The 24,314-nt window shown below is 37.3% G+C and overlaps 2 protein-coding genes across 5 annotated transcripts in view; both read right to left on the bottom strand.

Annotated features, from left to right (window-relative positions):
- Positions 1–1,278: 1,278 nt before the first annotated feature.
- LOC125259613 (lysine-specific demethylase 9) lies at positions 1,279–15,226 on the bottom strand. The gene is made up of 7 exons (XM_048177389.1): positions 14,193–15,226; positions 11,868–12,496; positions 10,911–11,048; positions 7,404–7,546; positions 7,152–7,319; positions 6,932–7,040; positions 1,279–3,253 (listed from the first exon to the last, which is right to left on the bottom strand). Exons 1-7 carry the CDS (start codon positions 14,773–14,775, stop codon positions 2,672–2,674), a joined length of 2,352 nt encoding a protein of 783 aa, XP_048033346.1. The 5' UTR covers positions 14,776–15,226; the 3' UTR covers positions 1,279–2,671.
- An 873-nt stretch (positions 15,227–16,099) lies between these two features.
- magi3a (membrane associated guanylate kinase, WW and PDZ domain containing 3a) overlaps positions 16,100–24,314 on the bottom strand; it is a 178,459-nt gene continuing 170,244 nt past the window's right edge. For 3 of the 4 annotated variants that reach the window (XM_048177379.1, XM_048177383.1, XM_048177382.1), the window contains 4 exons: positions 23,046–23,151; positions 22,416–22,553; positions 20,630–20,768; positions 16,100–18,400 (listed from right to left, as the gene is read on the bottom strand). In XM_048177379.1, coding sequence (XP_048033336.1) covers positions 17,610–18,400; positions 20,630–20,768; positions 22,416–22,553; positions 23,046–23,151 — 1,174 coding nt within the window. In that variant the 3' untranslated portion in view covers positions 16,100–17,609. Of the gene's footprint in view, positions 18,401–19,684; positions 19,893–20,629; positions 20,769–22,415; positions 22,554–23,045; positions 23,152–24,314 lie in introns of those variants that run through there. The other variant, XM_048177380.1, reaches the window with a different exon arrangement.

Below are 24,314 nucleotides of genomic sequence, written 5' to 3'. Positions count from 1 at the left end.
TTTGACTATGTTCATAATTGACCATCTAATTAGTCCTTAAAAATCAATGAAATTGAAAACCTTTATACAAATATCAAACAGAGCAAATAATGAATCAAACACACAGAGCATGCCTTGATCCCTAAGTGGATTTTTCCTATATTACAAACGACCATCAAAAACCTGATCAACACAAAAAAGAATCTAGCTGCCAAAATTCAGAAGAAACATAGAGCGCTAAACATCATGTTCATTTTAATATACCATGAAACCGTAAGGTGTAAAAGAATAATCGTGTGTTACTGAGTGGAGAACATGTCTGTATACGGGAAGATTCATCTTAAATGGATTGGTAAATAATGACCTCCAATTTAAGTATTAAGTGAAATATGGAAGTATCTTTTATTTTATTAAACAAAACCACTAATCTGCAGAATCTGAAACTGAGAAAGTGGGGAAAATGATTACTGTTTAGGCTTTCCGACCTGCATATATAATCGTAATCCTAATTAAAAAACAGTGGGAAATACAAGAAGCCGATATGATTCATATTGCACATGATTATAAAATTTCAATGCCATTTACCACCAGTTTGTCTATTTTTGCATTGTTGTCCTTTGGTGGCCGATAAAGCGGTCACCTTCAGTTGGTTCTGGATTAGAATTAGCATTTTTCTACAATAATAAATTCCCAATCGTTACTTATTGCCAGACTTTATGAAATTCCATCGCAATTAATGCTTTGTACAACTTGTATAACATCAGTTAGCTTAATAGCAGACGATTAAAGACTTGATAGAAGGCACTCATTTTTACAGGATGCATTTGATTAGGGAAAGCCATTAGATCATTTTTGTTGAAACCATAATCAATGTAGACTGATTGGCTTGCTGGTGTGAAATTACATTCAAATCAGTCATTAGCAATACTTGGCATCAATGGAGAAGCACAACTACTGCCCACAACCCTTTCAAAAACATTGAATGCTTGCTTTAAGACTAAATCCCATTCAAAAGAGCCACATCAACATGTGCAAAAACATTACTGACACGCAACTACACTTTGTAAGTGAAAGCTAAATTGCACTCATCCAACTAAATTGGATGGCATAGTCACCCTAGAATGCTTATCATAAATTACTAAGGACAACTTCAGTTCAAACACATAAGAAACAAGTGTTATGCGATAGTACTACTGGGCATATACCTTCTGCTACTTTACTTATGAATGATATCAAATGTTTTTTTGAAGGAATTAAATTTGGGTAGCAGATTATGGGAACAGCAACATACAATAACAGTTTTCTGGTTCAAGAAAAGCGCAGGAATTTATTCATACCACGTTCATGTGTATTACTGAGTTAATTCATATTTGCACTCACTGACTTTCAGAAAAATTCAACAAATGCTTAAAATGGCCGAAGCAACAGGAATAATAATTTGGGACAAAAAAAAAAAAAGGTGACAAAGACAGAAACACAAATGTCCAGAGCATAATTAAGTATGATTTAAAAAATAAAATAAAAATCTTTCCGTTCAGACTCTAAAACTACTATGACAGTATGAGCAGGATCAGGAGTAAAATCTGAATGGAAGCTTGTTTAGATGATCCATTTGCAACAAGGGACCGTTTCCTTAAATAAAGCTCATTCTAACATGTCAGAATTATAGGTTCAAGAGCTCAGTAAATCCCAATAATCTGAACAAATGGATTAGATTACTATAAAACTTCAAAAGTAAACACAGTAGAAGGAGACTTGACCAAATGAAAAGGCATCAGCATGTTGCCCCTGAGTACAGGTTTGGTTATTACATTTCCATCTAATTTTCTGCTAAAGTTCGGTCTTAGATGGAATATCTCTTCCAAGCCCAAAGTAAAAATGTAAAAGAAAAAGCACAATGGCTTCTGTATACACAACAGACAGAAAATGAACATGACAAATAAAATCTATGACCATGATCTTAAAAGACTGACTATTCTGGACAAAAATAAATAATTAAAATGAACAAACAAATGAACAACCCTCTTGTGGAGGCCATATCCTATTTCCTGCATACATGAGAGGTAATGCACAGGTTCCTCTTTGATAATTACTGCTATTACTCATTCAAAAAAATAATTAATTTTCCTTCAAGCAAAGGGTTTTAATTTAAAACCAGAGGAACTGAAAAAGCAAATCTCTCACTTGAAACTGATACCTTCTCTCTAGCCTAGCTTAAATACGTCAGATACTTCAGAGTGACATTACACCAAGGGAAGGAGGGGGGAAAAAAAAAAAAAAAAAAAAAAAAGACTTTCTCTTTTAAGATATGATTGCTGCTCTCCACTTGTGACAGGCACTTTTTTTCCTTGTTTGTAAAACCAATTAGCAGATCAACATGATGGGAAACAACATGAAAAGTCCCTCGAGAGATAATTCTCATTTATAATAATATATAAACAAATATAAAACAATACTGAGTAATCAGCAAAAATATATTTCAAATTAAATACTTTGGCTGAGAAAAACCTAAAAAGTACTTGTGGGGTCATTTTCTTAACCAAAATCTAAAAAAGAAAAATATACAGTCTTCATAATTTTTAGGCAAAGTCCAGATATTCCTTTTTTTTTTTTTTTTTACACTGTGGAATGTCAGTCAAATCTGTTAGGTGAAATAAAACTCCACCCCTCCACAAAAGGATGGATTCGGAAGTCATTTGGGGAAATCCGTGGACCTGCTGCCATTGAGTGAGGAGGAGTCTGATGCAGGCTCGGTGGGAACCTGTGGAAGCATTTGCTCTGGTGTGGGCGAGGACAGAGGGCAGGACGCTGGGAGAGGGCTGGTCTCCAAACAGGGAGCGGCGGAAACAGTGTGGGCGGATTTAGCCGGTTGTGGAGGCGAGGGCTGCGGCTCTCTGGGTGGCGTAGCGGGCCTCTGGAAAACCAGCTCGTCCGTTTTCGCCACCCCACCTTGTGCCGTGTCTGTTTGTAGCCGGGCGCAGGAGGTGACTTTGGTGTCCGGGTGAACAGGGGAAGAAGAGGGGGAAGGACAAGATGTGGAACACAGGTCCTTGGTCTTAACGTCCTTTGACTCCACCTCCTCCTCGTCCTCGGAGTGGTACTGCTTTAGACGGATGTGCCACGCCAGGCTGCACACGGCCGAGACTGTTTTAAACTGGTGGATCACGTTGCGGGGGATAAAGTAGATGTCGTCATCACAGAGCTGCACACGAACGTAGCGGATGCCTTCCCGTCGTAACTGGTTGAGTTTGGCATCGTCCACCCACTGGACACACTGTAAAGACAGGGGCGTTATGGGAATGCTGACCTATTTTACACCTGCCTGTCGTTACATCATCACCACACTCATAATATTAATTACTGCTCATCCAACACCACATGTCATCAATAGATCAAACTGTGGTCTAAAAATTATTATAAATTATGCATTATCAAAACCTAAAACAGTTTTTCAACAGTTTTTTGATGTCTTTTTGATGAACTCAATATTAAACTCAAAATTACTAATTAAAATGTCTTGTTTATAAAAGTGTATACAATTTTTTGATTGCCATTATCACCAAAATAGAATGACATATATTTTACTCCTTTCATTCATCTTTAGAATTTAATATTTCACAAATCAAACAAGCTTCCTGCACAGAGCTATGAAAAATGTATGAAAGATGAAAATGTAGTGGAGGCTACTGTTGTCATGATAGTACAATTTCTACGTTCAATACAATACCTCCAAAAAGATTGATATTCAATACTATTATCAATCGATATCATGGGGAAAAATTGGCACAACATTAGAGGCATAAATTGTGAACAGTATCGTGACAGATCGCTGTTGTCGCCTCAGATCAAGCGAAGCAGCAGCGCAAAGCACACGTTAATGGATCAGCTTTTTTTCCACTTTACTACTAGTTACAGCATGAAATAAACATGAATGAGCATCAGAAGTAATGTTGAAAGATACTGTACCAATTACCGAAAACCATATCATGTCTCATGTAATCACTCAGTGTTTCAACACGGAAAGACGTCAGCTTAGTAAACAATATGTCACGTAATGTTACATTTACCTCAGAATAGCTATTTTACCGTCTTTCAATATTTAATGTATGTTTGAATAAATCCATCAAGTTTTCATGACAGCCACCATTTAAATATTCATGAATTGGAGTAGAAAAATAATTATGTAATTATAAAGTTAGCATTATAACTTTATTATTATAAAAACGTCCTTGTGTACTTTAAAGGATTAGTTCACTTTCAAATAAAATTAGCCCAAGATTTACTCACTCTCAAGCCATCCTAGGTGTATATGACTTTCTTATTTCTGATTTCTGAACACAATCAGAGAAATATTAGTAAATATCCTGAATGCATCCAAGCTTTATAATGGCAGTAAGAGTTACCAAACGAGTATGAGCTGAAGAAAGTGTCTCCATCCACATCCATCCATCATAAGCATACTCTATACGGCTCCGGGGGGTTAATAAAGGCCTTCTGAAGCGAAACGATGCATGTGTGTAATATCCATATTTAACAAGTTATGAAGTAAAATATCTAGCTTCCGCCAGACCGCCTTCAGAAAGTGTAAACTGGCGTCACTTTTACACTGGCGTTTACAATTACACTTTTTCTGTAAGTTGAATAGGAAAGGCATAGGACGTAACGTCTTCAGCTCATACTCATGACCCCTATTCACTGCCATTATAAAGCTTGGATGCGTCAGTATATTTATTAATATTTATCTGATTGTGTTCATCAGAAAAAAGAAAGTCATATACACTTAGGATGGCTTGAGGGTGAGTAAAGCTTGGGGTAGTTTTCATTTGAAAGTGAACTAATCCTTTAAGTGTTTGTATACGAATTTTAAGCTTCGATATTATAGTAGACTCCCTGTATAATTTACAGCATTGGTTGTAAGATTTTTTGCCTTGAGATAATTTGCCATGGACTGTACTTGATATACATCAAAATTAATCAATATCAAATGGTGAAATTTGTCAAAATCTAGTCCTAATTATTATTATAGTTATATTATTTCTAAGACAGAAATATATTACTATTGTAATACAACTGCACTGTAAAATTAAAAAATATATATACATTTCGATCAGTGATAAACCTCCATCACTTAAAGGTTGCCATAAGATTATTTTTGAGTCGATTCCCCTGGAGCGTCTTACCCATGTACTACATCAAAAAACAGGCCAGTTTTATAAAGTTTGGACCCCATATCTGGACTATTTGGATCCTCGTCTTCGCCCTATTATATTACAAGGAATATTGTGTTTGTGTAACTCTCTGGACATTGGACTTTCTTTTCTCCTTTTCCTTTATCTTTTTGAAATATGTTTTTGTTATTATTTTTTTCATATAATCTGTTATTATCAGTATATTCATTTTACTTTACAGTAGTACGATACTTATGACTTGCAAGAGTTAAACCCTCAAGCTTTTATTTTGGTAGAAAACTGCAAGGAGACCTTTAAGTTTCTCTTGTCATTACACATCTGTGTGAAATGATGTAATCATCTGTCCAGTTGTAAATGATGCAAATATAGCGAATAATAATAATAATAATAATTATAACAATTTATTTTTATTATATATTTAATGCCAAAAATGAAGCATGCTAAAACATTCCCAAATGCACGTTAAACTCTCAGCATATGATGGAGTTCGCCACATTTACTGAGGACTGAGCCGCTCTGAACATGAAAACACTGGATTATAAACTGCGTGTAAATGATCACAGTGAGCACGTTTACATGCACACCAGTAAGCTGGTAACTCGCATATTTAAGCATATTAAACCCCCCCCCCCCCCCCACAGTTTTCCCCATTTACATGCAAACCAGTAACCTGACAGTGCAAGTAAACCGTGTTTACATGACTTAATTAATAAATTGGGTTATTTCCCTGTAGTGACGTCAAAAAATAATCATTCGCGCATCTGACTCCAAGTATTCCATATGTTATGTCAGTTGTGATGTTAAATAAAGCTTGCAACATGTCAGTGGGAAACTTACGGCTCATATATTAATTTTCTCACGCAGTTACAGATGCAGCGTTTTGACTGAACCACTTCTACTTATGCTGCACGAGAGATAAGAACATATTTTTACAATTTTCTGGGTCTTGAAAGAGTCTGCATTTGTGATATTTCCTTCTTCCTTTCCCGCAAAACGCTCGCTCTGTCTGGATGTGTATAAATCTGCACTAAGGATGCGATTCTATTACGTATCACATATGCGCACTTCAATAAGCCAACAGAAAGCAGGTTAATGCGTTTACATGCCGCGCAAAATCGGTGTAAGAGGCAAAAAACTACCTGTTTCGACTGGTTTATTCTTAAGCAGTTTATGACCTTACTCCAATAAAAGAAAACGGGTTACAGCGTTTACATGACCACGGAGACTGAAATCATACAGAAGAGAAGTCAGTCAGTTGAGTTTGTGGCAAAACCTTTTACAGTACTTGAGAATTGTTGTCTTTTACTGCATATGATAATTCATACTAAGAAAGTAGAACTGAAATGACATTGATTACAAGATGATTAGTTAAAATCTTAAATCTTGTCTTGTCTCGTGAACTCAATCTCGAGTCTCGTCTCGTCTCGTGAGATACCTGTCTCGTCACACCCCTAATTGATACCATGGTAAATGAGTATTAAAATGTTTCATATATTCAAAATAATATGTATAATCGTCAAAACAAAGTTTTACAATAATTACCAATTAATATAACAAAACTGACAGCATAATAAATCCAAATAATATTTTAAGAAAGCATGTTATAATCCTGTAACGATACTGCTCAGTGCCAAAAATGATGACTTACAATGCATGTTCACTCATAAATTGTGCTAACACAACCCAACTTGCCATGTAGGCCATGACTAATATAAACACACATGCCTACAGTCTGTCCTGTTTAGCAGTTTAACAGCTCCTACCTGTGATACAGGTGGCTCATACAGGTCTAGCTGAAGCCTTTGAACAACATCATTGAAGTCCTCAGCGTGAAAACAGACCACATCTTTGGTTATCCGTGGCCGGTCACTCCTATGAGAGAGGAGAACATTATACGTCATTTTATCTATAGTTAATTACACGCAGCTTTTTGCATGTACAAGCATGTGCATATGTTTCCGCGTGGCAGATGGTTGCACTCACCATTCCCCAAACTGCACTGCTTTCAGGACACCCACAGCTGCTGTACTCTGCCAGTCGAAGCTCTGGCCAACGTGATCAGCATGGGCTCGTGTCCGATCCTCGAACAGCACTTCACGCGGTTCACTGGCTCTCGGGAGGTAATGCAAGTTCTTGATCTCATTCATTGATCTACAACCAAAAAGAAAGTGTTTTGTAAGGCGCCAAGTCTCTTTTGAGGTGGAATATCTACAGTCGCATCAAAACAGCGCATACCTTCGTCTCTTGAATGGAGACTTGGGCATATCAGCTGTGGGGACCATCTGCTCTCCAGGTCTCACCCACATGATGGGACCATCGTCACTCTGGGATCTGCAGTCAAGCTTCAGGCTGGACAGGCTTCCCCATGGCAAAGTCATCTGCACAGGCAAACAAAACACAAGTCGGGAAGTTAAAACTATGCTGTAGCCTTGCCCTGACCACTGTCTCAATTAATTAATTGCAAGAAACACCTGGATGAACACAGTTTTCTTTTCTGTGCAGACATAAATCCTATTGAAACCGGACGTTGGGGTGTAACATATCAAAGCAGGCACATCACAGCTAGGGCTGGGAAAACAAATTGATGCATCACGAAATGAGAAATGATTCTGGATTGATTCAGAGATTTTCCGAATGCGTTGCGATTCTCTCTCGAATCGATTCTGAGCTTAGTTTTTAACAGATTGTGCTCTAGACTAGTTTTTAACCGCACACTCAAATACTCATGAAGAAGAGTGCTTGTGCGTTCGGCTGAAACTGAGAATGTTCTTGCACTTCAGAATGCTTTTATGATGCGAGTTTAATATAAAGAGCCCACTGCAAACACCCTTGTAATTCACTTCAAAACTTTTCAAACTGTATGAATGATTATTTATAGAAAGTTCAAGTGGTGTGTCTAAGAAATTGGAAGCTGCCATCTGCTGTTACAAACTAAGCTCAGAATCGATTCGAGAGAGAATCGCTATGCATTCTCAAAATCTCAGAATCGATCCAGAATCATTTCTCCATTTGCGATACATCGATTTATTTTCCCAGCCCTAATCACAGCCATGACTTGCAACTTGCTATTACTTTTGGGATGCATAATATAATATTTAAAGGTGCAATATGTAAGAATTTTGCAGTAAAATAGCCAAAAACCACTGAGCCAGTGTTATATATTTTGTTCACTTGAGTACTTACAATATTCCAAATGTTTGCAACTATTTGTAAATCATGAGAAAATTGCAATTTTAACCAAGGCTCTGGGACGTGTGAGGAGTCGCCTGTCAATTGCATCATACCCACGTTACCCTCGTTTTTTTATTTTGTAAAAACCATGGAAACAAAGATGCTTTAATATAGTACATGTTTAATAGACAAGGGAACAACTGTTTTGATATATTTATAGACAGAAAACTAATTATTGTTATATAGCTCAACACGTTTAGTCTTATTGTTTAAATCAATTTTCTTGATTTTTTTGTGAGTACCATTCTTTACCATGCCTCAGAGAAAAACTCTATTTTGTGAAGTAGCTAACATAGCATAATCAGATGCAGGTTTTGTCTCACAGCTGCCGAGCGAACGCACAGAGTAACGTTATAACATCATTTTCAACACACTCAAATGTATCTAATATGATAAACAGAGCTGCGTCACCTCATACTCATGACTGGAAAAGCAGAAGCGGCGCCGGCGACTGTGACATAATAAAAGTTTCGCTGCTCGTGAGGCGTGTGTTGCGCGATCTCTCCAGCGGCCTCGTTCAGCTCCCACAACACTCAGTCCTGCTCTGCTTCATACTACAGTAACGTTAATAATCACATCCATGATCATGATTTCTTCCCGAGTCCTATCCCGATTATTTTCCACAGGCTGTGAGGTGAAGACCACATGTCCCAAGATTCCTCGCTCAAACTTTGCGTCATCAAGCTACGCCTTTGTTTTGAATAGGCCTCTAGCGACCTCTAGCGGACAGAAAATCTTGCATATTGCACCTTTAATGGATGATATTAGAGATTTATTTTAAACGTATGGATATTGGATATCTAAATTGTACATGCCTTTTTAAATTGAGATATTTACCTTTGCCATCATCTAACACTCAAAGCTAATATTTAAAAACAATAATTTAATAACAAATGTTAAATGTAGAGTATGACAAATTTTTCATTTTGAGTCTTTTCTGCGTCAAAAATGGTCTTCGGTGGTGGCTGACAGACATGGTCAACGACACAAACATTAAAAATTTCCCTACCCACGTGATCTGTGAGCCCAACACTGACGATAATTTACCTGCCACTCTCACTGTAATCCTTTCTTGCCCTCTTTGCAAAAAAATCTGATTTCATAGCCTTTTTATCATTAAAAAGTAGAATAGAATTAAAAAGTTAATTTAACAAATAGTCTAATTTTCTACCATATACAATTGAATGCACTCTAGCTAACAACAACTTGCTTTGTTTTGTTTCACCTCACCCCAGTCTAAACTGATTTTATAGGTAATTTACTACTTTGTCATATAAATAACCTGAAAATATTGTGGATTATTAAGGCTAAAATTAAGGCTAACCACTCTTGTTAAATGGGGTAAGCACTATGAGATTCTCATTTCAGAGGTGTTCTGAATAAATGATTCGTTATAGACCAATTTAGACTGTGTGACGACTCTTGAGTTCAGTGTTGGACAGATCAGTTGTTTTAACCATTGTTACAATGAATCAGTTCAAATGAGTCATTAGATTGCGAATCGGACATTAGCGGACGTGAACGTGTTGCGTGCAAATCGCGGCTGTTATTAGGACATCACAAAAATATTTGTCAACACAGAAAACACTTCACTGAATATGATTTTTTTTGTCTATTGAAAGTGTGGTTTATGTCAGCTGCATGTGCAGGACGCCTGTCAGAGAAGATGAGGTGACGTTCTTTTGAGCACTATTCACACCCAGCGGTTATTCAGGAAAAACTCTCCGAAAGCGCCACATGAAACATGGATTCGGTCTTCCAAACTTTTAGCATCATTAATATGTGCGAGAAAGAGAGAGCAAAGACAGTGCTTAGTTTGAAGACAGAGAGAGTTCACGCGCACGAGGGAGGAGCTTTCTGCTCGTTCTCTCCGCCAGTTAACATGCACCCTATCACAATCGCATCAATCATCTGCATCCCTCGTAAAGGCTTTGGCGGGACAAAAATTCGTTTTGGCGGCTGCCAAAAAATGTTCAATGTAGGAAAAACCCTGGATTTGCTATTACAATATAATGTTATAACGTCTAAATTCCACTGAAGCATTTGAAACAACTGATTATAGTTCAATAGAGACCATTTATTAGTTATCAGCAATAACATTACTATCTGCTTAAAAGTTTTTAAATCACATTTTATTGGACACAAATTATTGTTTGGGGTAAGATTATATTTTAAAATAGCATAATAGTAGTTATTAAAGGTTATTTAAACGTGCAATATTACTTTGCATAAAACGTTTTTCAAAAAATTTTAAATAAATAAATAACTTTCAGACACTAAGTTTTTGATTTTTGAATAGTAGTGTACAGATCTCCAATTTTGATGTTTAGAGATCTTTAAAAGTACAGGGATGCAACCAAAATCTTTACATAATTGTGCAAGACAACACCATTTAGCTGGATCCAAAACCGTAAGAAACTCCACTGACAAATAGTAAACTGAAACGCACCATTTGCATTACAAAGCTACCAAATGCACAAAGTCACTAATGTCTGAAAGATTATTTCTAACCTTAAGAAACGGAGACTCCTCAAGCATATCCAAGAACTCTGGGAAGTAATCGCCCACTTCCTCATCTACTGCACCGACCAGACTGATCTGCCTCATGGGACCAGCTCTATATGTCCCAGAGCAGTATGTTCGGCTCACCTGCAAAACAAAAGCACTTCAGAGCCAGGAAATAACCTAACACACACTCTTTATCTTAGTGCTGCAATGTGTAAAAAACAACAAAAAACTAAAATGAACCCTAATGCAAGGTTCAGCATATGCGTCTTTTCAAAGCTTCATGATAAAATAAAAAGTTTAAAGGATTGTTCACATCAAGATTGATAACTATAACAATAACTATAATTATATTAGCATCCACACCAATGCATGATAACGATCTGTTTATTATAATCGTGCGCTGCAGTTATGTCGTCTTCTGCTTTAAATGCTCAAGCTCTTTAGAGTCAGGTGGAATTTGACCGGTTGTCAATATTTTTATTGTCCATCAGCTGGAAAAAATGTTCTGAAAGTGATTCCAATGATACTGTCATTGTCGTTATAACAGTGGTGTGAAATTAAATTAGAAAGATTATCAAAACATTATAGTTTTCGTCCTTGGTGTGAACAAGCCTTAATGCAAAATTGACAGTAATAAGATGTTTAAAGACTGCCAGAAAATGAACATAACTTCAATAGGCTATGTGATTCCCATGTTTCTTAAAAGAATGAATTCGAAAATGTCAGTTTGTTTGTTTGGCCATGGGTAAATTTGGTCTGCTTCACTTACTCAAGACTTCTAACGTACTTTGAACTGACACCTTCTAGCCGCCTGACTTGTGTAAACAAGAAATTCAGGTGCTTTAACAGTCCTCTAGAAGTAAGAATGGCTAAACAGATTTCATTTGTCAGTCACACATGCAAGGTATCAATGCATACTGGCAAAAACATGCCATGGCCTGAAGGTACAACAAAGCCTACCTGGGAGTGGAAGTTGGCAATCGTGGTGGTCTCAATGTCCTTTTTACCAAGAATTTCCATCTTGACAGGCGTATTTGGGAAATTGAAGGCAAAGTAGTCCAAGAAATCGGGCAGGTAGGAGGCCGCTCCATGCACCACGGCGAGTGCGTACCGCGCAGCTCCTTTCGGGTGTTCAGCAAAGGCGAGATCCAGGAACTCCTGGGCGAATCTTTCAGTGTCCCCGGGCCGCAGTAAGGACAGTTCATCTGCATAAGCATGTAGTACTGACGCCCCTCCATTGGGCTGCTTTTCCTCATGGATGAGTCTGCTGAAGGAGGAGTTGGTCTGAAGCCACGAGCTGCGGATGAAGTGGTCTTGATGCGAGAGGAACGGCTTCTTCCCAACTTTGGGAGCGTGGTACTCACCAAAGCCCGGACACGGCTTTTCATCTTTGATGTTCGCGTGTACGACAGGGTCTTCAGAAAGAGGTGGAGCATCTCCTGGCAATCCTGCACACACCGTCTGCACCTCTTTGTTGTGCACGCGTAACTTCTTGCCGCGCTCATCTTCACGATGCCGCTTCTTCTTTTTCTTTTTCTTTAGGAGGTATTCCTCCAGGGTCTGGGTTTTGCCATTTTCACTGTGGGGCTCTGAAAAGAAACAAAAATGGCAGAACGTTAAGTAAATGTCGACTGTATATAGGTCATTGCCACGTAAATGAATTTATGGCTCTACTTTGTGGGGTAATCAAAATACAACACAATTCTGTACATTTGTTGATCGAGAAATAAATCATGTCTATAAGACGCTCTTTCACCATTTATAATACTGCATTTATCTACTATGGTGACTATGGTTTCAGGCACAATACCATAATTACTACAGTTGTTGTTATTAACCTGTTAACTGTCACTGGCCCACAGCCATTACATATTTAAAACAGTAATATTCTATACTAAACCTAAACTAATCTTGACAAACTATATATCATTTGAAAACTTAGAATCGCTAGTTTTCATATTTCATGACTTAATAAATAAGTTACAGAGGAGCAATAATTTATTAATTTGCAACAAGCATATTTTCATACTCATAATGCATGTTCAGACCTTTATTTTGAAACAGTGATGAACAAGAAAAATCATTAAAGATCGGTTGAAACATGATTGTTTTTATGCCAAGAGTTAAAAAGATAACATCCATTCAATTTTTGGAGAAAAAAGGTCTGAAAATGGTTAATAGAAAAAAAAAAAATAATACATTTATGATTATGGCGGCGATCTATAACCCACATGTTGTTTTTATGCTTACTAGAGGCTGAATTCATATCAAATTCTGCAAAACTTCCCATACTACTTCTAGATAGGATGTCTACTTCATAAATAGCATGAAAATAATGGAAATATATGGTTCAGATCACTCAAACCATATATGGCAATGGAGCCGCCTTTATATGGTCAGTAATGGAGCTTTGTTGGCATCTAGTGAAAAAGTGTGGTACTGCGCCCAAACAAAATCTTACTGAAAGCTCATTTTTTGAGATATCAACCTGAAATTTGGAATACAACTTGTTAAGATTTTTGGCTTTGATTTCCTTGCAGTTTTTAGAATATTATATTTTTACATTTTACATTTTCATAAACTTAAACTTCTATAACTTTTTTTCTGTTTCATTTACATAAGTTATTTCACGTCAAATTTCATCTTTAAAACAAGACCGGCCTTATGTCTATGTTCCAAAGTATTCTTGAATTATAACCATTTAAGTTTGGATAGTGCATTTTCATGTCTAAAAAAAAAAAAAAAGTGGGGGTGACAGTTAACAGTTTAAACTAATATCCATTATTTTATGACAACATACGGAAATACTATGGTACTGTACTGAAAGTTTACCAAATACAGTACATGATACTGCAAAACGCTTCAAAGAACATCATGGTATTGTGTCCAAAAACCGTGGCATTATTATGGTATTGTGTTGATAAAAAAGCTATAACGTTAGTAGTACCGCGTTACTTACAGTATGTTTGTTAAATTACAGTTTGGTGTAGTAACAGCGCGTTTAGTAAACAAGACAGAAGAGAACGCCACTGATACCAAGCAGAAAAAAATGATAATAAGTTATAGGTTTAATTAAAATGTACTTTCATAGCTGTGAAAACTTTCTTCCTCAACATTTAGCGATGCTGCTCATCTGCACGTACTCTGAGCTCGTGAGAATGGGGGCGTGCTCGCGCATGGGTTAGCAGCTGAGGCTAACGGCACTTTCTCCGCTCACTTCTCAAGTTGGAAGCCAGCCAGAAATGTAAACGCGTTTGGCTTACGTGGAAACGCTATAAAAATTACCTTTCTTCTTCTTGCATTCCTCCACTTTAACGTTCGCCTCGGCGTTTTCCTTCTTGGGCTTAAGTTTGGCGTCCTTCTCAATGTGTTTGGGCTTGTTATTGAGGGGCTTGGCCTTCGCTACTTTCAGCGGCGTGAAAGTGAACAGCGGGGAAGGCGGCAGGACCGTCTTCTGCGGGACGTGGGCTGCTGGTGTCACTTTGCGCGGCGGCCAGACCGGAGGTAATTCTTTCTTGGTGCTGTTGTGGTGATGATGGAGAGGATGACGGTGTTGCACAGGTACCTGCTCTTTGCTGAAGTTGCGCGCTTGACTGTTCTGTTGTTGGTGCGGTGGATGCGCTCGTTGTTGGGCATGTTGGTGATTGTGTTGGTGGTGATGTAGCTTTATTTTCTTCGCTTCCTTCTCCGATCTCTCGCGCTTGTCATCGGACGGCGAACATTCTCGTTTTTTCTTCTTTTTCTTCTCTTTGGTGGCTTTGTCAAAGCTGTCCCTGCTCTTCTCCTCTACTTTGACGCGAAGCAGATCGACCTGTGCAGCCATTTTGCACGTAAATTTAAAAGGCTTTAAGAGGGACTTTTTGCGCATGTCTGTTGGGGGCTGTAGTTCTTTAGTCCGTAGCCAATCGGAGTTAACGCGTTTGTAGTTTTCCCGCTCAGAGCGCGCATGCGCGCAATCTGTAGCTTTGTGGGTAGTGATGTTTCTGTACTGCTATGGTTCAAGGGATGCGTGCGTTACTGCACGCACCTCGTCCAGTGGCTGACGTAATGCTGTAGCAGCTTCAGGGGTTGGGCGGTTCCGTTTCGTTGAAAGGAAATATATATATTTCTATGCGCTCTGCGTTGAGCTCAAAACCAACCAAAGAACAATACACGACATCCTGATCATAGTTGCGCGGTGTCGGATTTCTTCCGCGGGCGTTTACGCGGGACGCTTTCTTGCCTTTCAGTTGTTCTATTTTTGGTTGATCTATGTTTACAACATGCGTCAGGCGGACGTCTTCGGCTTTTGCGTCGCATCTGCCTGCCTGGCGGCTTGAGTGTCATATTGAAAATGGCGATGAACAAATCGTTCTTGTGAGTCGGATCTTTTCAAAGAATCTGTTGAACCTGTTTACAGAACCGGTCTGAGCGATTCTATTGCGAATCGGTTCGTGATGCTTTTGAGTCAACAACTCACTGACTCGTTAAAACGAGAAGCGATGGTAAGAGTTTTGAATGAATGGAGAATTTGACTGGGGCAGTGAAGAAATGTTACATTTTATGAAATAATGTAAATGTATTGCTTGATTGTATGACATGTTTTATCAACACAGTATTGGTTTAATAAATACAGCTTTGAAATCTGAATCTTCCAAGTTAATTAATGTAAAATAGGTTCCAAGTTACTTTTTTTTTTTTTTTTGTAAGTTCAGTCATGGCTGCAACAGACTGAACTAGAGCACAAACTGCAATAAACAATTGAAATGGAAAAGAAATACTGTAATGTTTTATAGCATCAGTGTGCTGGGATGGGACCACGTGATGGCGTAATTACAAGACAAATGCATCACTTTTGAATTGGTTCTTTGATATGAACTTTTCAAAAGAACCTGTTTCAGGGATGTTACATGGAAAAATACTGGAATGTTTTACAGCAATGGAAAAAAAAAATACTGTAATATTTTATAGCATCAGTGTGCTGGGATGAGACCACGTGATTACGTAATTACAAGACAAAGGAATCACTTTTGAATTGGTTCTTTGATATGAACTGTTCAAAAGAACCTGTTCATGGATGTTGATTTGGACTTTCCATCACTGTTGTGTGAACACTCCCATAAATAAAATGAAATAAAATGCGTACTTACACTTCTGTATGTTTCATAATGTAATGAATCAGACACATAATGAATCACAAAAGTCATAAAAAAGATGTTTTCAGTAAATCTTTATTCATCAGTGCATGAACAGAAGGTCATGACCAGATTAATTTCTTTAACCACTCTCTCTATATATATGCTCATACTCTCAATTACTTAAAAAAATAATGGAGCGATTTATAGATTTTTTTTCCTTGGTTTTCCCCTCACGAAGGCGAGTTTTATACAGGTGCTGTACATTGTATTTTTATAAACATTTACAACTACCACAATGTAGAGACCACAAGGCTTTTTTGTGTAAGGTAAAGCAATGCAAGGCCACAGTATCATACATACAACCTCATGACATGAGATGCACTAGAGAAACAAGCTACAAAAGGGTTGAGATTAATGATCAAGAAGCAATCATAAACCGTATTAGAAAGTATTCACATTTTTCATCATGACAAAACATAGAAGCATTCAGTCACTGTAGCATATGTATTATTTGACTGATTTCTGCTCTGCCTGTCAATTGATTTTTTTTTTTTATGATATTTCAAAAATACTGTTATGAAAAAAGATATTAATGTTACATCTCGAGTCTGTGCCAATTGTTTGAGGCTTTAAGAAGTTGATGAATAACATCCACCATGTTTGGTACGTGATTCTTGAGCTACATTTCCATTGGATATAAGACAGCATCTTGACATTTAAAAGGATGATCTGAAAGATACAGACACTTTAAATGAATATGAAGTCCCATTATTGGGATAACAATGCAGTACAAATCATTTGATTGAGTGAAATGTGCAAAAAGTATAAGAAAAAATATATGTTAGATTGGATAGTATGCAAAAATATATCAATTTCCCAGTTCTGCTTCACCTTCTAATGATACGAGCAAACGTTTGCTTCCAAATGTACACACCTTGCAAATGCTCATCTGAGATAAACTGTAAAAGCTATAGCACTGTGAAAAAATATGTTTGTTAGGAGGCCGAAATATCAGCAAGCTGGAACACTAATAAGTGACCTGGCTCAGAATGGATACAAATACCTATACCTCTATACATGTATATGTTTATATCATCATATTAATTTCAATAAATTATATATGCGTCTTCATAAACACACAGGTAGTAAACAATATACTTAACCACAAGTTTCTGGTCTTTTAAAGATGGATATGTCAAAGAAATTAACCGCAAAGCTGCTTAATGCACAGCCTACACAAAGTCACTAGGATCTTGAGGACAGTTGCATCATTGGAAATCTGAAGTCATTGTAAGGACATGCGGCAAATCAAAGGTGGAGAAATAATACATATTAATAGACTTTTTTTTTTTTTTTTTTTTTAAACCTTCACAAAAAAGCATCCTTCATGTTATCACAGGAGCAAGGAGACATGGACGAGTCTGTAGCTGCAGTCTGATTGGCACACAAAAATTAACGCTCTTTTGTTGGTGAACACAAGCGAACGCTGCATGTTATCAGAGTAGATGATGAGAGTCATACAAAAAAAAGAAAAAGAAAAGAAAAAATACACAGTGATTCACATCAATAACTGCTCCCAAACGCATTAGACTCCATGAACCGGAGGCTGAATCCTTGCGGAGCTGGGGACCTTCCAGGGGCCTGGGGTTATAGGGGCTTTCTTGGTGGTAGGGTTCCCATTATGGGGAGTCTCTTGAGGGGCACCCTTGTCTTCTTCCTCCCCTCGAGGCCTGTCTCGTCCTCTATGCTCCTTCCGGTTGAGGGTTCCACTCTCAGGCTCTTTCTGGTAAGCCCGCTGAGGTTCTGCTGTCTTGTCCCTCTGGTATCTGTCACTGCCACCTCTTGAGACCTCAGGTCTGATCTCTCCTGTTTCCCTGTCCTGCTTGTGCACAGTGTCTTCGTCTTTGTGTCTCCTTCCAGAGTTAGGCTTCAATCCATCAGTGGCCTTTTGAGGCACTTCCTGTCTGATCCCAGCGCTCTCCTTCTTGGTCTTTCTGGGGCTAGTGGATCGAGGTTCTCGTTCACTAGGGTCGTTCTTGTTGTCCACATATAGAGTCTTTTTTGGACTGCGCGAGCGCTCTTTTCCATCTAGTCTTCGGGGGAGTGTTGTAAAGTTGTCATTGTTGTCATGAGGCATGCTTGGGTCACTCTTTCTAGTTTGCTGTTTGGCGTCTCTGTAGTGTTGGTAAAGTTGCCCGTGAGAAGCGGCCACCGGGTCGAGGAGGGGGAGCTCCTCGGGTGGAGAGGTTTGGGATGGAGAGGAATTGACCTCAGGGGAGCGAGAGATGAAGGATGGAGATGCTGGTGTGGACGGCTCATTGGATGCAGAATATCTTGGAGAGTTTGCAGACTGACCTGTCATCTTATCCTTAATGTCTGAAACAAATGCAAACATGACAATTACAATCTATTTTAAAGCTGTACTCATATTTTTTGAAAGAAATTAATACTTTTATTTAACAAGGATGCATTACGTTGATCAAAAGTGAACTTTCTATTCATCTAAGAATCCTGGAAAATGTTTCAGCATTGATGTTTGATGTTTTAATACCAAATCAGAAAACTGAAACGTAGTGGTGGTGTGGATGCTGCATCAGAGGCTACTGATACAGTATGAATATATTTTTTTAAAACATATTTTTCAAGTGTTCTTTGTGTAAAACTTTTTTTTAATGAGGAAAAAATGTCTGAGTGCATGTTTAAACTTTGTGAATTGGATTTTGTACATCTGCAGAATACAACTGATAGACTGAATATAATTAACCTGTCTATGAAATGCATTCCAGCAGAGACATTCTCAATTAAACTGTCACCATTTTCAGTCTTCAGTGGCTTTTGGCCTCCAGATACAGTGACACATATCAAGCAGTTGAAACCAGCTATGAGAAAGAGTCAGACCCAGAATGGAAGAAGTTGCAATTTTCTCTCAAGATAAAATGTCACGCCGCCAGACGTGAGGCAAAAAGAACCAAAAATTAAACCAAGCTGGTGGCTCCTGACATGGGCTTCAATTTCTTTGCCATTTAACTGTCAGGTAAGAAATATATTTGGTCACATATTTAGTCTCTGAAATTTACCCAGGATGCATTGTTCCAGAGCAGTACTCCCAGCTAAGGGCTTACATACACCAGGGGGTTCTTGGAAAGATTTCAGTTTTGCTTAAATTATGACACTTTACAAATAAAAAGGCTGTCACAGATTAAAATAACTAATCATGATCAGTGTTGTTATCGTTAACTAAAACTATTAAAAATGGTTTTTATTCATTGAAATAAAATATAATACAATTATAATACAAATATAAGACGAAAAACTTAAAATTGGAAGACTAACTGAAATTAAAATAGATTAAAGCTAAATATAAAAATTAAAAAAATATATATAATGTGTATAATATATGAACACACATTTTATATATATATATATATATATATATATATATATATATATATGTGTATACACATATACACATATATATATGTACACACACACATACATATATATATATACATATACATATATATATATATATATATATATATATATATATATATATAAAACACAAAAATAATGACAAATGGCCAATTATCACTACGTTTATATAGCAATAAATGATCTTGAAAACTAATATCTCTAGAATTGTGTTCACTGACATTTCCTTTTTTCATTTAGTGACTTTCAAAAGCAAAAGCTTCATTTTAAGGCAACGGAAAGGAAAAGAAAGGTAGAACTGCACATACACAGAATAAGCATAGAGGAGGAATGCAAAGTTTACCAAAGTTATTAGGGACAGACCAAGAAAAGCAGAGAAGCCTTTAGTGATGCTCTGGTTTCATGTGGAAGCACAGTGTGGAGGAAGAGTTCAGACCTAAACAAGGAAGAAAGAGAGAGAGAGAGAGAGAGAGAGAGAGAGAGAGAGAGAGAGAGAGGTGCATAGAACAGTGCCCAGACAGAGAAAGAAATGAGCAAAAATAGAGACAGGAAGCAAGAGTGACAGCATTTGAGAGATGCAATGCGTGAAGATAGGAAGATCTGACATAACATGCATATGACCCCCAAATCACTCAATGGGCCTCATTCACTAATAATCGAGTACAATTTGTGTACCTGTTTGCGTACTTAATTCTGTTGTTGATCAATATGCATGCAATGTTTAGACAATATAAGGTAAGTGTGATGATGATTGTAATATTTCAGTAAGTCCACTTTTGTTGTACTCTATACGAGTCCATTTTGTGATAACGTTTTGAACAAGAGTACTGATGTAGCATGAAGTAGCTTTAGAACACACTCTGTTGAGAAAAGGTAACCGTCACAATACATTTTCAATGGCTTTTGAAACAGCAGCAGAAAACAAACCCATCTTCAGAAATTGATTTGTTTCTCAGAGGGGAACGTGTAAGCTTCAGGGAACTGATTTTTCTTGGTTCATGAAGCGGATGGAATTCAAATTAGCGCTTCTGCGCATCTGAACAAACTTAAAGAGGCGCTTTGGTATGGAGAACATCTCTCGGCTATGTCAGCATTTTGCATCTTTTCTTTGGCTGTAACACCTTTATTGTTTGTGTGATTATCTGTGAGTAGTCAGGTATTAAATAGACTCACTATGATCAGGCACCAGGCCCAGTCCGGGCCTCAAAAGCAGCAACACTTTATTGCCCCCGGCTTGGATGAGCTCGATGGCCCGTGTGTGTGTAATGCCCTGCGTGGGTTCACCGTTGATCTCCACAATCTGATCTCCCACCTGTGAGGTCACACAAACAGAGAATTCTGTCATTTCAACAACAACCACTGATTTTCAACCACTTAATATATAATATAATAATTATGTTAGAAAATATTTTTGTTTATTTTATTTTAATTTTAAATGTAATTGTATTATGTTTAATTAAAAATAATAATAAAAATAAGTGTTGTATAATTATTGAATTATCTAATTCAATAATGTTGTATTTTATATAAAATATACACTACCATTTAATAGTTTAGTGTCAGTAAGTTTTTTAAAAGAAATGTATACTTTTATTACATACATTTGATTTTTATTACATTCATTATAATGTTATTTAAAGGTGCCCTAGAATTAAAAATTTAATTTATATTGGCATAGTTAAATAACAAGAGTTCAGTACATGGAAATGACATACGAATCTCGACATAACACCGACTGTTAAGTAACAGTCGGGGTGTACGCCCTCAATATTTGCATATGCCAGCCCATGTTCAAAGCATTAGACAAGGGCAGAACGTCTGGAAGTGCACAGCTGAATCATCAGACTAGGTAAGCAAGCAAGGACAACAGCGAAAAATGGCAGATGGAGCGTTAATAACTGACATGATTCATGATAACATGATATTTTTAGTGATATTTGTAAACTGTCTTTCTAAATGTTTCGTTAGCATGTTGCTAATGTACTGTTAAATGTGGTTAAAGTTACCATTGTTTCTTATTGTATTCACGGAGACAAGAGCCGTCGTTATTTTCATTATTAAACACTTGCAGTCTGTATAATTCATAAACACAACTTCATTCTGTATAAATCTCTCCAACAGTGTAGCATTAGCCGTTAGCCATGGAGCACAGCCTCAAACTCATTCAGAATCAAATGTAAACATCCAAAGATCCATTTTGAGGGTTATATTAGCTGTGTAAACTTTGTTTATGCACTGTTTAAGGCAAGCGCGAGCTCCGTGGGTGGGGAGCGTGAGCATTTAAAGGGGCCGCAACCTGGATCAGCGCATTTCTAATTAAGCCCCAAAATAGGCAGTTAAAAAAAATGAATTAAAAAAAATCTATGGGGTATTTTGAGCTGAAACTTCACAGACACATTCAGGGGACACCTTAGACTTATATTATATCTTGTAAAAAAACGTTCGATGGCACCTTTAAAAACATGTCTATTTCAAACAATTAAATCCTGAAAAAATGCATCATGGTTTCCACAACTAACTGTTTTCAAGATTATTATAATAAATGTTTCCTGATCACAAAATCAGCATATTAAAATAATTTCTGAAGAATCATGTAACACTGAATAATAGTATTAATGCTTTGACATTACAGGAATAAAATAAATTAATTTTCACATGGATTAAAATTGAAAACAATTCTTTTAAATTGAAATAATATTTCACAATATTACTGATTTTACTGTATGTAAAATAAATATTTATTTATATGCATAAATAAATGCGCCCTTAGTGAGCATAAGATACTTCATTCACAAACATTGAAAACATTTAACGGACCTCAAACTTTTGAACAGTAGTATATTTTTCTATTTTATATAAATATGTAAAACATTCACTGTAGGATTTGTCATTTATTAATGTAAGAATCTGATATGGTTCTTTGTGTGTCATCATATGTGATAATGTTGTAAGAACTCACGTGTATCCTGCCATCTTTCAGTGCAGGACCGTCCTCAGCTAGTCTGAGGATGAAGAGGCCCATGTTATATTCCTTCCCTCCTCGCAGACTGAAGCCAAAACCTCTCTGTCCTCTCTCCAACTCTACAGGATAACATCCCTGAAAAACAATGTTGGAGCATATCGAAATAAGCAGTCTAAACTTAACTTCAAGACTGTTCACATTACATACAACTGCACTGTAAAGTCACTAAACTATGCAAATATAATATTACACATATCTTGCTTTCATCTAAAACACCAAATATATCCTGTTCTGAGTGAAAAAGCAAACTGCTCTACCACACCTGTCAGCGCTAATGAGAAATGACACTTGATTTGCATATCGCAGCTCAGTCTTTATCATTACATATGACTTATTTTGCAAACATTTCCTCCATTGCATTGCTCAAAGTTACTTTAGCCTATAGTATGAAAGTTTGAGGTGATTGCTTCCATCTTAAAGTTTTAAATTTACTTTAATCTTCATAAAACATGGGCTGCATAAAAATGAAGTACTTAAGTCAGTTGAATAATAATCTGTGAACTCTATTACTGAAGCGTAACACGAATTATTACTCTGAGAACTGCTGCCGTTTCATTTAAATCTCACCTGCTTTGGTCCTGAGGTGATGACAGTACCCATCTCACCCTGAGGCAGGGATTTGTACTCTGCTCGGGCCATGGTGTCTTTCCTCTCCTCCGTCTCGATGCCATTCCTAAATGACACACAATTAAACGCTGCTTTAGGGCATTAAATGAACTGGTGAACAAAATAAAAGCATCTCCGTTCATCCACCGTCATGTTATCCAGCAGAGTTAAGAGCGTTTTTGTTCACGAGAATGTGCAGCAAAATTGTAATTCCTATAAAGAGGCTGAGAGTCTCTGTTCCAGACCTCAATGGTCTGCGGAGCTCATTACATCCTTTTGTTGGTCTTAAGTGTGGGTAAAAGCTTTGACAGTGGCTGCCCATCTCATCTGAGCCTTGACTGTGGAGTGAGTTTACAACAAGACCACTTAATTTTATGCTGAAAATAATGACCTGGATCATGTGTTGGGCTTGAAATGAAAAGAGACGTGGTGAGCATTCTTGACAGAAGAGAAATGGAAATAGGTAATTGAAAATATAAGTGGAATGAGTAGATATCATGTCTACAGATATCATTTCTGTAGGGGTCAAGGGCACCGTTTCGTACAGGAATAAAAGGCAAGCGGTTTTTGCTAACAATGTATTTGGGTGTTTATGCTTGACTTTTAGAGAATAAAGTCTTATAAAACAGTGTTTCTCAAATAGTGGGTGGCAAAGACCATTTTGAGTGGGTCGTGGAGTGTGTAGTCAAAGAAACAGCAACAATAACAACAAAACTTAATTCTAAATGTTATTCTGATGCGAGACTTTTATTTTGAAATATGTGTATGAAAGCTGTTGACCAGTGTTTCCAAGTCCACGGTTTTCAAATAACATGATATTTAGCCCCTGGAATGCAAATTTTACCTGGGGAACCCTGCCAAAAACGCAGATTTTACCCCTGAAAGCGCAGGGTTAAACGTGATCGGGCTAGTTTTGAGTAGCAATTGGGCGGGTTTTGTTGTGAAAACCTGGCAACCCTGCTTGACACTTCAGTTATCTTCAGACATAGTTTAAAGGGGTGATGAACTGAGAAATTAAATTTTCCTTTAGCCTTTGACATATAAGAGGTCATCATACTATAAGAATATCCAGTAAGTTTTAGAGCTGAAAACTTCCTTGTTAGTCCAATAAAAGCTTTAATTGACACCAGACCCAGCAAACGACAGGATTTACAAAGTGGGGATCTATGACGTCAAAGGGCAGCAAGCACCGCCTCTGCAGAAGAAGATCAACGCCTACTTCATCACTGC

The sequence above is a fragment of the Megalobrama amblycephala genome, linkage group LG24 (assembly GCF_018812025.1).
Source record: "Megalobrama amblycephala isolate DHTTF-2021 linkage group LG24, ASM1881202v1, whole genome shotgun sequence".
Taxonomy (NCBI): domain Eukaryota; kingdom Metazoa; phylum Chordata; class Actinopteri; order Cypriniformes; family Xenocyprididae; genus Megalobrama; species Megalobrama amblycephala.
Note: the sequence above shows the minus strand (reverse complement) of the source record. Positions and strands in the feature narration are given on the sequence as shown.